This window comes from Pezoporus flaviventris, unplaced genomic scaffold (genome assembly GCF_033815535.1).
Source record: "Pezoporus flaviventris isolate CSIRO_AGI_PZ_B2104156 unplaced genomic scaffold, CSIRO_AGI_Pfla_v1 ptg000392l, whole genome shotgun sequence".
Classification (NCBI taxonomy): Eukaryota; Metazoa; Chordata; class Aves; order Psittaciformes; family Psittacidae; genus Pezoporus; species Pezoporus flaviventris.
The window spans coordinates 40001-54864 of NW_026892939.1; the positions used below are offsets into that span (position 1 = coordinate 40001).

General features: G+C 55.0%; 1 protein-coding gene across 1 annotated transcript in view; it reads left to right on the forward strand.

Annotated features, from left to right (window-relative positions):
- Nucleotides 1–14864, forward strand: part of LOC133263645 (tenascin-X-like) — a 66636-nt gene that overhangs the window by 39698 nt on the left and 12074 nt on the right. The window contains 5 exon segments of the mRNA XM_061443495.1: nucleotides 192–482; nucleotides 1460–1584; nucleotides 1794–1926; nucleotides 3243–3394; nucleotides 4411–4507. Of these exon segments, the coding sequence (XP_061299479.1) occupies nucleotides 192–482; nucleotides 1460–1584; nucleotides 1794–1926; nucleotides 3243–3394; nucleotides 4411–4507 (798 nt within the window).

Consider the following 14864-nt stretch of genomic DNA (forward strand, 5'->3'; position numbering starts at 1 on the left):
TGGATGGATGGATGGATGGGTGGATGGAAGGATGGATGATGATGGATGATGGATGGATGATGGAGGAGTGGTGAATGGATGGATGGATGGAGGATGGACGGAGGATGGATGGATGGTTAGAGGAATGCTGGATCAGCCATTAAAGCAGTGCATTGCTGTTTGTCTCCTGCTCGGTGCCCTCTCCATTGCAGCCCCAGCTCCACAGGAGAAGCCACCAACCAAGCCCCGCCTGGGCGAGCTGAGGGCCCCTCACGTCACCTCTGACTCGGTGCAGCTGGAGTGGAGCGTCCCTGAGGGCACCTTTGACTCCTTCACGCTGCAGTACCGCGATGCACAAGGCCAGCCCCAGGTGCTGCCCGTGGACGGGGGTTCCCGCACGCTGACGCTGCCGGGGCTGTCCCCGTCCCGCCGCTACAAGTTCAACCTGTACGGGCTGTGGGGTCGCACACGCCTGGGCCCCGTCTCCACCGACACTGTCACAGGTGAGGGGGCTCTGGCACCAGCCCCGCTGAACCGCCTCTTGTAGTGGACAGAAGCTTGGGCAGGGCCCGTGCTCGTGCCTTGGTCAGTGGAGGAAAGGGGGTGGGAGGGGATTTGGGATCAGTGGAAGGATGGGGGTGTGACAGGTTGGAAGGATGGGGGGTTGTTGAGGATGGATGGGTGGATGGATGATGGATGGGTTGGTGCATGGATGAATGAATGTATTGAAGTATGGATGGATTGATGGACATATGTATGCATGGTGCACGGATGGATGGGTGGATGGGTGGATTAATGGATGATGGATGTATGGGTGGATGATGCATGGATGATGGATGGATGATGATGAATGGATGGGTGATGGATGGATGGATTGATGGATGGATTGATGGATGATGGGTGGATGATGGATGGATGGATGGATGGATGGATGGATGGATGGATGGATGGATGGATGGATGATGGGTGGATGAATGATGGACGGATGGGTGGATTGATGGATGGATGGATGGATGGATGGATGGATGGATGGATGATGGATGGATGAAGGATGGATGGATGGATGGATGGATGGATTGATGGATGGATGGATGGATGGATGGATGGATTGATGGATAGATGGATGGATGGATGATGGGTGGATGAATGATGGATGGATGGATGGGTGTATGATGGGTGGATGATGGATGGGTGAATGGATTATGGATAGATGGATGACGGATGGATGATGACAGTTTGGGCGAATGGATGGCTTCTTTTTACGCCTGTAACAGCCGGAGGGGTCCCTGATTGGCTGCCCCCTTTACGTGTGTGTGGCCGGGCTGTTGGAGGGTTGATGCCTGCACCGACGGGTCCTTGCACAGTTCATGCTTGAACCCCCAGGGGTGACATTGCCTTGGGTCCCACCCGGGCTCTGCTTGGGGGTCCCGGGGTGCCCGGGTTGCCCCTTGGGCACAGTCACCCACAGGCCCCTCCACAGGCGCCCCAGGGACCCTCTGGGTGGGAACCGTGTGGCCCCGCAGCGCCCGCCTGCACTGGGACCCCCGTCGCGTTCCCCCCGATGGCTACGACCTTGTCTATGGGCCCCCTGGAGGAGCCCAGCAGGTAACGCCCCCCCCCCCCCTCGAGTCCCCCCCCAGAACCCCTTGGGGACCCCACCATTCCCTTTGGGACCCCAGCAACCCCTTGGGTCACCAATATCTCCCCATGCACCCCAATACCTCTTGTGGGGCCCCCTAGTACCTTCTTGGGACGCCCCAATCCCCCCCTTGGGGCACCCCAACCCTCCCCTGTGCTTCCCCCCCCCCCCCCAGACATTGCAGCTCCCCCCTGAGGCAACATCCTATGAGCTGTGGGGCCTGGAGCCTGCGGGGCGCTATGGGGTGCAGCTACGGGGCCGGGGAGAAGATGCCCCCCCCACCCTGCTGGAGACCACCTTTGACACCCGTGAGCTGGGGTCCTGAGGCCTTGGGGGGGGGACACCCAGACCCATGGTCATTGGGTGATGGGGATGTTGGGTCATTGGGTGGGGGGCACCCAGACCCATGGTCATTGGGTGATGGGGGTGTTGGGTCATTGGGTGGGGGGCACCCAGACCCATGGTCATTGGGTGATGGGGGTGTTGGGTCATTGGGTGGGGGTCACCCAGACCCATGGTCATTGGGTGATGGGGGGATGTTGGGTCATTGGGTGGGGGGCACCAAGACCCATGGTCATTGGGTGATGGGGATTTTGGGTCATTGGGTGGGGGGCACCCAGACCCATGGTCATTGGGTGATGGGGCTGTTGGGTCATTGGGTGGGGGGCACCAAGACCCATGGTCATTGGGTGATGGGGGTGTTGGGTCATTGGGTGGGGGTCACCCAGACCCATGGTCATTGGGTGATGGGGGTGTTGGGTCATTGGGTGGGGGTCACCCAGACCCATGGTCATTGGGTGATGGGGATGTTGGGTCATTGGGTGGGGGGCACCAAGACCCATGGTCATTGGGTGATGGGGGATGTTGGGTCATTGGGTGGGGGGCACCCAAACCCATGGTCATTGGGTGATGGGGATGTTGGGTCATTGGGTGGGGGTCACCCAGACCCATGGTCATTGGGTGATGGGGATGTTGGGTCATTGGGTGGGGGGCACCCAGACCCATGGTCATTGGGTGATGGGGGGTGTTGGGTCATTGGGTGGGGGGCACCCAGACCCATGGTCATTGGGTGATGGGGATGTTGGGTCATTGGGTGGGGGGCACCCAGACCCATGGCCACTGGGTGATGGGGGGTGTTGGGTCAATGGGTGGGGGACACCAAGACCCATGGTCATTGGGTGATGGGGGTGTTGGGTCATTGGGTGGGGGGCACCCAGACCCATGGTCATTGGGTGATGGGGATGTTGGGTCATTGGGTGGGGGTCACCCAGACCCATGGCCACTGGGTGATGGGGATGTTGGGTCATTGGGTGGGGGGCACCCAGACCCATGGTCATTGGGTGATGGGGGGTGTTGGGTCATTGGGTGGGGGGCACCCAGACCCATGGCCACTGGGTGATGGGGGGTGTTGGGTCAATGGGTGGGGGACACCAAGACCCATGGTCATTGGGTGATGGGGGTGTTGGGTCATTGGGTGGGGGGCACCCAGACCCATGGTCATTGGGTGATGGGGATGTTGGGTCATTGGGTGGGGGGCACCAAGACCCATGGTCATTGGGTGATGGGGGTGTTGGGTCATTGGGTGGGGGGCACCCAGACCCATGGCCCCCCCCTGCCCCCCCAGCCCCCCTTCCCCACCCGCACCCCCGGGACTGCGCCGAGGAGCAGCTCAATGGGCCGGGGCCTTCGCGCGAGGCCCTCGTCTTCCTCGGGGGGGACCCCGCGAGGCCCCTGCGCGTCTTCTGCGACATGGACACGGACGGCGGCGGGTGGCTGGTGGGGAGCTATGGGGGGGTCCTATGGGGAGCTATGGGGGGTCCTATGGGGAGCTATGGGGGGTCCTATGGGGAGCTATGGGGGGTTCTATTGGGAGCTATGGGGTGTCCTATGGGGAGCTATGGGGGGGGTCCTATGGGGAGCTATGGGGGGGTCCTATGGGGAGCTATGGGGGGGTCCTATGGGGAGCTATGGGGGGCTCCGAGGGGGAGCTATGGGGGGGTCCTATGGGGAGCTGTGGGGGGGTCCTATGGGGAGCTATGGGGGGGTCCTATGGGGAGCTATGGGGGGGCTCCTATGGGGAGCTGTGGGGGAGGTCCTATGGGGGTGCTCCTATGGGGAGCTATGGGAGGCCTCCTATGGGGAGCTATGGGGGGGGTCCTATGGGGGTGCTCCTATGGGGAGCTATGGGAGGCCTCCTATGGGGAGCTATGGGGGGGTCCTATGGGGAGCTATGGGGGGGTCCTATGGGGAGCTATGGGGGGCTCCGAGGGGGAGCTATGGGGGGGTCCTATGGGGAGCTGTGGGGGGGTCCTATGGGGAGCTATGGGGGGGTCCTATGGGGAGCTATGGGGGGGCTCCTATGGGGAGCTGTGGGGGAGGTCCTATGGGGGTGCTCCTATGGGGAGCTATGGGAGGCCTCCTATGGGGAGCTATGGGGGGGGTCCTATGGGGGTGCTCCTATGGGGAGCTATGGGAGGCCTCCTATGGGGAGCTATGGGGGGAGGTCCTATGGGGAGCTATGGGGGGAATCGAGGGGTCTGGAGGGCAACGGGAGGGCACGCGGAGGGGCTGTGTGGGGGTTATGGGGGTGATAAATGGGGTCCTGGGGGGAAAGGGGCCTTGTGGGGCGCTGGGGGGCACTGGGAGGGGTTAAGGGAGGGTGGAAATGGGGAAGCGGAGGGGCCTGGTGAGCAATTGGGGGGGGTCTATGGGGCGGGGGGTGTCCATGGGGCGGGGTGGGGGGGTCTCAATGGGGCTGCCCCTGATCTCCCCCCCCACCCCCCACCCCAAAGGTGTTCCAGCGGCGCCAGGACGGGGGCACGGATTTCTGGCGGGGGTGGGACGAGTACGAGAGGGGCTTCGGGAACGTGAGCGGAGAATTCTGGTTGGGTGAGAGATGGGGGGGAAGTGGGGCGGGGAGGGGGGAGCAAGGGGGGGACTTGGGGGGCAGCGGGGGGGGAAGGAGGGAGCAACAATGGGGTGGGGAGGAGGGGAGGGACCCAATGGTTGTGGGGATTGGGGGCACCCAAGTCCATGTCCGTGATCACCCATGTCCATGTCCATACTCACCCATGTCCATACTCACCCATGTCCATGTCCATGCTCACCCATGTCCATACTCACCCATGTCCATGTCCATACTCACCCATGTCCATGTCCATACTCACCCATGTCCATGTCCATACTCACCCATGTCCATGTCCATACTCACCCATATCCATGTCCATACTCACCCATGTCCATGTCCATACTCACCCATGTCCATGTCCATGCTCACCCATGTCCATGTCCATACTCACCCATGTCCATGCTCACCCAAGTCCATGTCCATACTCACCCATGTCCATGTCCATGCTCACCCATGTCCATGTCCATACTCACCCATGTCCATGTCCATGCTCACCCATATCCATGCTCACCCAAGTCCATGTCCATACTCACCCATGTCCATGTCCATACTCACCCATGTCCATGTCCATGCTCACCCATGTCCATGTCCATGCTCACCCACGTCCATGTCCATACTCACCCATGTCCATGTCCATACTCACCCATGTCCATGTCCATGCTCACCCATGTCCATGTCCATACTCACCCATGTCCATGTCCATACTCACCCATGTCCATGTCCATACTCACCCATGTCCATGTCCATACTCACCCATGTCCATGTCCATGCTCACCCATGTCCATGTCCATACTCACCCATGTCCATGTCCATACTCACCCATGTCCATGTCCATGCTCACCCATGTCCATGTCCATACTCACCCATGTCCATGCTCACCCAAGTCCATGTCCATACTCACCCATGTCCATGTCCATGCTCACCCATGTCCATGTCCATACTCACCCATATCCATGTCCATACTCACCCATGTCCATGTCCATGCTCACCCATGTCCATGTCCATACTCACCCATATCCATGTCCATACTCACCCATGTCCATGTCCATGCTCACCCATGTCCATGTCCATGCTCACCCATGTCCATGTCCATACTCACCCATGTCCATGTCCATGCTCACCCATGTCCATGTCCATACTCACCCATGTCCATGTCCATACTCACCCATGTCCATGTCCATGCTCACCCATGTCCATGTCCATACTCACCCATGTCCATGCTCACCCAAGTCCATGTCCATACTCACCCATGTCCATGTCCATGCTCACCCATGTCCATGTCCATACTCACCCATGTCCATGTCCATGCTCACCCATATCCATGCTCACCCAAGTCCATGTCCATACTCACCCATGTCCATGTCCATACTCACCCATGTCCATGCTCACCCAAGTCCATGTCCATACTCACCCATGTCCATGTCCATGCTCACCCATGTCCATGTCCATACTCACCCATATCCATGTCCATACTCACCCATGTCCATGTCCATACTCACCCATGTCCATGTCCATGCTCACCCATGTCCATACTCACCCATGTCCATGTCCATACTCACCCATGTCCATGTCCATACTCACCCATGTCCATGTCCATACTCACCCATGTCCATGCTCACCCAAGTCCATGTCCATACTCACCCATGTCCATGTCCATGCTCACCCATGTCCATGTCCATACTCACCCATGTCCATGTCCATGCTCACCCATATCCATGCTCACCCAAGTCCATGTCCATACTCACCCATGTCCATGTCCATACTCACCCATGTCCATGTCCATGCTCACCCATGTCCATGTCCATGCTCACCCACGTCCATGTCCATACTCACCCATGTCCATGTCCATACTCACCCATGTCCATGTCCATGCTCACCCATGTCCATGTCCATGCTCACCCATATCCATGTCCATACTCACCCATGTCCATGTCCATGCTCACCCATGTCCATGTCCATACTCACCCATGTCCATGTCCATACTCACCCATGTCCATGTCCATACTCACCCATGTCCATGTCCATGCTCACCCATGTCCATGTCCATGCTCACCCACGTCCATGTCCATACTCACCCATGTCCATGTCCATACTCACCCATGTCCATGTCCATGCTCACCCATGTCCATGTCCATACTCACCCATGTCCATGTCCATGCTCACCCATGTCCATGTCCATGCTCACCCATGTCCATGTCCATACTCACCCATGTCCATGTCCATGCTCACCCATGTCCATGTCCATACTCACCCATGTCCATGTCCATACTCACCCATGTCCATGTCCATGCTCACCCATGTCCATGTCCATACTCACCCATGTCCATGCTCACCCAAGTCCATGTCCATACTCACCCATGTCCATGTCCATGCTCACCCATGTCCATGTCCATACTCACCCATATCCATGTCCATACTCACCCATGTCCATGTCCATGCTCACCCATGTCCATGTCCATACTCACCCATATCCATGTCCATACTCACCCATGTCCATGTCCATGCTCACCCATGTCCATGTCCATGCTCACCCATGTCCATGTCCATACTCACCCATGTCCATGTCCATGCTCACCCATGTCCATGTCCATACTCACCCATGTCCATGTCCATACTCACCCATGTCCATGTCCATGCTCACCCATGTCCATGTCCATACTCACCCATGTCCATGCTCACCCAAGTCCATGTCCATACTCACCCATGTCCATGTCCATGCTCACCCATGTCCATGTCCATACTCACCCATGTCCATGTCCATGCTCACCCATATCCATGCTCACCCAAGTCCATGTCCATACTCACCCATGTCCATGTCCATACTCACCCATGTCCATGCTCACCCAAGTCCATGTCCATACTCACCCATGTCCATGTCCATGCTCACCCATGTCCATGTCCATACTCACCCATATCCATGTCCATACTCACCCATGTCCATGTCCATACTCACCCATGTCCATGTCCATGCTCACCCATGTCCATACTCACCCATGTCCATGTCCATACTCACCCATGTCCATGCTCACCCAAGTCCATGTCCATACTCACCCATGTCCATGTCCATGCTCACCCATGTCCATGTCCATACTCACCCATGTCCATGTCCATGCTCACCCATATCCATGCTCACCCAAGTCCATGTCCATACTCACCCATGTCCATGTCCATACTCACCCATGTCCATGTCCATGCTCACCCATGTCCATGTCCATGCTCACCCACGTCCATGTCCATACTCACCCATGTCCATGTCCATACTCACCCATGTCCATGTCCATGCTCACCCATGTCCATGTCCATGCTCACCCATATCCATGTCCATACTCACCCATGTCCATGTCCATGCTCACCCATGTCCATGTCCATACTCACCCATGTCCATGTCCATACTCACCCATGTCCATGTCCATACTCACCCATGTCCATGTCCATGCTCACCCATGTCCATGTCCATACTCACCCATGTCCATGTCCATACTCACCCATATCCATGTCCATACTCACCCATGTCCATGTCCATGCTCACCCATGTCCATGTCCATACTCACCCATGTCCATGTCCATACTCACCCATGTCCATGTCCATACTCACCCATGTCCATACTCACCCATGTCCATGTCCATACTCACCCATGTCCATGTCCATGCTCACCCATGTCCATACTCACCCATGTCCATGTCCATACTCACCCATGTCCATGTCCATACTCACCCATGTCCATGTCCATACTCACCCATGTCCATGTCCATACTCACCCATGTCCATGTCCATACTCACCCATGTCCATGCTCACCCATGTCCATGTCCATACTCACCCATGTCCATGTCCATACTCATCCATGTCCATGTCCATACTCACCCATGTCCATGTCCATACTCACCCAAGTCCATGTCCATACTCACCCATGTCCATGTCCATACTCACCCATGTCCATGTCCATACTCACCCAAGTCCATGTCCATACTCACCCATGTCCATGTCCATACTCACCCATGTCCATACTCACCCATGTCCATGTCCATGCTCACCCATGTCCATACTCACCCATGTCCATGTCCATGCTCACCCAAGTCCATGTCCATACTCACCCATGTCCATGTCCATACTCACCCATGTCCATGTCCATGCTCACCCATGTCCATGTCCATACTCACCCATGTCCATACTCACCCATGTCCATGTCCATGCTCACCCATGTCCATACTCACCCATGTCCATGTCCATGCTCACCCAAGTCCATGTCCATACTCACCCATGTCCATGTCCATACTCACCCATGTCCATGTCCATGCTCACCCATGTCCATGTCCATACTCACCCATGTCCATGTCCATACTCACCCATGTCCATGTCCATACTCACCCATGTCCATACTCACCCATGTCCATGTCCATGCTCACCCATGTCCATGTCCATACTCACCCATGTCCATGTCCATACTCACCCATGTCCATACTCACCCATGTCCATGTCCATACTCACCCATGTCCATGTCCATACTCACCCATGTCCATACTCACCCATGTCCATGTCCATACTCACCCATGTCCATACTCACCCATGTCCATGTCCATACTCACCCATGTCCATGTCCATACTCACCCATGTCCATACTCACCCATGTCCATGTCCATACTCACCCATGTCCATGTCCATGCTCACCCATGTCCATGTCCATGCTCACCCATGTCCACGTCCATGCTCACCCATGTCCATACTCACCCATGTCCATGTCCATGCTCACCCATGTCCATGTCCATACTCACCCATGTCCATGTCCATACTCACCCATGTCCATGTCCATACTCACCCATGTCCATACTCACCCATGTCCATGTCCATGCTCACCCATGTCCATGTCCATACTCACCCATGTCCATGTCCATACTCACCCATGTCCATACTCACCCATGTCCATGTCCATACTCACCCATGTCCATACTCACCCATGTCCATGTCCATACTCACCCATGTCCATGTCCATACTCACCCATGTCCATACTCACCCATGTCCATGTCCATGCTCACCCATGTCCATGTCCATGCTCACCCATGTCCACGTCCATGCTCACCCATGTCCATACTCACCCATGTCCATGTCCATGCTCACCCATGTCCATGTCCATACTCACCCATATCCATGTCCATACTCACCCATGTCCATGTCCATACTCACCCATGTCCATGTCCATACTCACCCATGTCCATGTCCATACTCACCCATGTCCATGTCCATGCTCACCCATGTCCATGTCCATACTCACCCATGTCCATGTCCATACTCACCCATGTCCATGTCCATGCTCACCCATGTCCATGTCCATACTCACCCATGTCCATGCTCACCCAAGTCCATGTCCATACTCACCCATGTCCATGTCCATGCTCACCCATGTCCATGTCCATACTCACCCATATCCATGTCCATACTCACCCATGTCCATGTCCATGCTCACCCATGTCCATGTCCATACTCACCCATGTCCATGTCCATACTCACCCATGTCCATGTCCATGCTCACCCATGTCCATGTCCATACTCACCCATGTCCATGCTCACCCAAGTCCATGTCCATACTCACCCATGTCCATGTCCATGCTCACCCATGTCCATGTCCATACTCACCCATGTCCATGTCCATGCTCACCCATATCCATGCTCACCCAAGTCCATGTCCATACTCACCCATGTCCATGTCCATACTCACCCATGTCCATGCTCACCCAAGTCCATGTCCATACTCACCCATGTCCATGTCCATGCTCACCCATGTCCATGTCCATACTCACCCATATCCATGTCCATACTCACCCATGTCCATGTCCATACTCACCCATGTCCATGTCCATGCTCACCCATGTCCATGTCCATACTCACCCATGTCCATGCTCACCCAAGTCCATGTCCATACTCACCCATGTCCATGTCCATGCTCACCCATGTCCATGTCCATACTCACCCATGTCCATGTCCATGCTCACCCATATCCATGCTCACCCAAGTCCATGTCCATACTCACCCATGTCCATGTCCATACTCACCCATGTCCATGTCCATGCTCACCCATGTCCATGTCCATGCTCACCCACATGTCCATGTCCATACTCACCCATGTCCATGTCCATACTCACCCATGTCCATGTCCATGCTCACCCATGTCCATGTCCACACTCACCCATGTCCATGTCCATACTCACCCATGTCCATGTCCATACTCACCCATGTCCATGTCCATACTCACCCATGTCCATGTCCATGCTCACCCATGTCCATGTCCATACTCACCCATGTCCATGTCCATACTCACCCATGTCCATGTCCATGCTCACCCATGTCCATGTCCATACTCACCCATGTCCATGCTCACCCAAGTCCATGTCCATACTCACCCATGTCCATGTCCATGCTCACCCATGTCCATGTCCATACTCACCCATATCCATGTCCATACTCACCCATGTCCATGTCCATGCTCACCCATGTCCATGTCCATACTCACCCATATCCATGTCCATACTCACCCATGTCCATGTCCATGCTCACCCATGTCCATGTCCATGCTCACCCATGTCCATGTCCATACTCACCCATGTCCATGTCCATGCTCACCCATGTCCATGTCCATACTCACCCATGTCCATGTCCATACTCACCCATGTCCATGTCCATGCTCACCCATGTCCATGTCCATACTCACCCATGTCCATGCTCACCCAAGTCCATGTCCATACTCACCCATGTCCATGTCCATGCTCACCCATGTCCATGTCCATACTCACCCATGTCCATGTCCATGCTCACCCATATCCATGCTCACCCAAGTCCATGTCCATACTCACCCATGTCCATGTCCATACTCACCCATTCCATGTCCCATGCTCACCCAAGTCCATGTCCATACTCACCCATGTCCATGTCCATGCTCACCCATGTCCATGTCCATACTCACCCATGTCCATGTCCATACTCACCCATGTCCATGTCCATACTCACCCATGTCCATGTCCATGCTCCACATGGCCATGTCCATACTCACCCATGTCCATGTCCATACTCACCCATGTCCATGCTCACCCAAGTCCATGTCCATACTCACCCATGTCCATGTCCATGCTCACCCATGTCCATGTCCATACTCACCCATGTCCATGTCCATGCTCACCCATGTCCATGTCCATACTCACCCATGTCCATGTCCATACTCACCCATGTCCATGTCCATACTCACCCATGTCCATGTCCATGCTCACCCATGTCCATGTCCATGCTCACCCACGTCCATGTCCATACTCACCCATGTCCATGTCCATACTCACCCATGTCCATGTCCATACTCACCCATGTCCATGTCCATGCTCACCCATGTCCATGTCCATGCTCACCCATATCCATGTCCATACTCACCCATGTCCATGTCCATGCTCACCCATGTCCATGTCCATACTCACCCATGTCCATGTCCATACTCACCCATGTCCATGTCCATACTCACCCATGTCCATGTCCATGCTCACCCATGTCATGTCCATACTCACCCATGTCCATGTCCATACTCACCCATATCCATGTCCATACTCACCCATGTCCATGTCCATGCTCACCCATGTCCATGTCCATACTCACCCATGTCCATGTCCATACTCACCCATGTCCATGTCCATACTCACCCATGTCCATACTCACCCATGTCCATGTCCATACTCACCCATGTCCATGTCCATGCTCACCCATGTCCATACTCACCCATGTCCATGTCCATACTCACCCATGTCCATGTCCATACTCACCCATGTCCATGTCCATACTCACCCATGTCCATGTCCATACTCACCCATGTCCATGTCCATACTCACCCATGTCCATGCTCACCCATGTCCATGTCCATACTCACCCATGTCCATGTCCATACTCATCCATGTCCATGTCCATACTCACCCATGTCCATGTCCATACTCACCCAAGTCCATGTCCATACTCACCCATGTCCATGTCCATACTCACCCATGTCCATGTCCATACTCACCCATGTCCATGTCCATACTCACCCATGTCCATGTCCATACTCACCCATGTCCATACTCACCCATGTCCATGTCCATGCTCACCCATGTCCATACTCACCCATGTCCATGTCCATGCTCACCCAAGTCCATGTCCATACTCACCCATGTCCATGTCCATACTCACCCATGTCCATGTCCATGCTCACCCATGTCCATGTCCATACTCACCCATGTCCATACTCACCCATGTCCATGTCCATGCTCACCCATGTCCATACTCACCCATGTCCATGTCCATGCTCACCCAAGTCCATGTCCATACTCACCCATGTCCATGTCCATACTCACCCATGTCCATGTCCATGCTCACCCATGTCCATGTCCATACTCACCCATGTCCATGTCCATACTCACCCATGTCCATGTCCATACTCACCCATGTCCATACTCACCCATGTCCATGTCCATGCTCACCCATGTCCATGTCCATACTCACCCATGTCCATGTCCATACTCACCCATGTCCATACTCACCCATGTCCATGTCCATACTCACCCATGTCCATGTCCATACTCACCCATGTCCATACTCACCCATGTCCATGTCCATACTCACCCATGTCCATACTCACCCATGTCCATGTCCATACTCACCCATGTCCATGTCCATACTCACCCTTCCCATGTCCATACTCACCCCATGTCCATGTCCATACTCACCCATGTCCATGTCCATGCTCACCCATGTCCATGTCCATGCTCACCCATGTCCACGTCCATGCTCACCCATGTCCATACTCACCCATGTCCATGTCCATGCTCACCCATGTCCATGTCCATACTCACCCATGTCCATGTCCATACTCACCCATGTCCATGTCCATACTCACCCATGTCCATACTCACCCATGTCCATGTCCGTGCTCACCCATGTCCATGTCCATACTCACCCATGTCCATGTCCATACTCACCCATGTCCATACTCACCCATGTCCATGTCCATACTCACCCATGTCCATACTCACCCATGTCCATGTCCATACTCACCCATGTCCATGTCCATACTCACCCATGTCCATACTCACCCATGTCCATGTCCATGCTCACCCATGTCCATGTCCATGCTCACCCATGTCCACGTCCATGCTCACCCATGTCCATACTCACCCATGTCCATGTCCATGCTCACCCATGTCCATGTCCATACTCACCCATATCCATGTCCATACTCACCCATGTCCATGTCCATACTCACCCATGTCCATGTCCATACTCACCCATGTCCATGTCCATACTCACCCATGTCCATGTCCATGCTCACCCATGTCCATGTCCATACTCACCCATGTCCATGTCCATACTCACCCATGTCCATGTCCATGCTCACCCATGTCCATGTCCATACTCACCCATGTCCATGCTCACCCAAGTCCATGTCCATACTCACCCATGTCCATGTCCATGCTCACCCATGTCCATGTCCATACTCACCCATATCCATGTCCATACTCACCCATGTCCATGTCCATGCTCACCCATGTCCATGTCCATACTCACCCATGTCCATGTCCATACTCACCCATGTCCATGTCCATGCTCACCCATGTCCATGTCCATACTCACCCTTGTCCATGCTCACCCAAGTCCATGTCCATACTCACCCATGTCCATGTCCATGCTCACCCATGTCCATGTCCATACTCACCCATGTCCATGTCCATGCTCACCCATATCCATGCTCACCCAAGTCCATGTCCATACTCACCCATGTCCATGTCCATACTCACCCATGTCCATGCTCACCCAAGTCCATGTCCATACTCACCCATGTCCATGTCCATGCTCACCCATGTCCATGTCCATACTCACCCATATCCATGTCCATACTCACCCATGTCCATGTCCATACTCACCCATGTCCATGTCCATGCTCACCCATGTCCATGTCCATACTCACCCATGTCCATGCTCACCCAAGTCCATGTCCATACTCACCCATGTCCATGTCCATGCTCACCCATGTCCATGTCCATACTCACCCATGTCCATGTCCATGCTCACCCATATCCATGCTCACCCAAGTCCATGTCCATACTCACCCATGTCCATGTCCATACTCACCCATGTCCATGTCCATGCTCACCCATGTCCATGTCCATGCTCACCCACGTCCATGTCCATACTCACCCATGTCCATGTCCATACTCACCCATGTCCATGTCCATGCTCACCCCATGTCCATGTCCATACTCACCCATGTCCATGTCCATACTCACCCATGTCCATGTCCATACTCACCCATGTCCATGTCCATACTCACCCATGTCC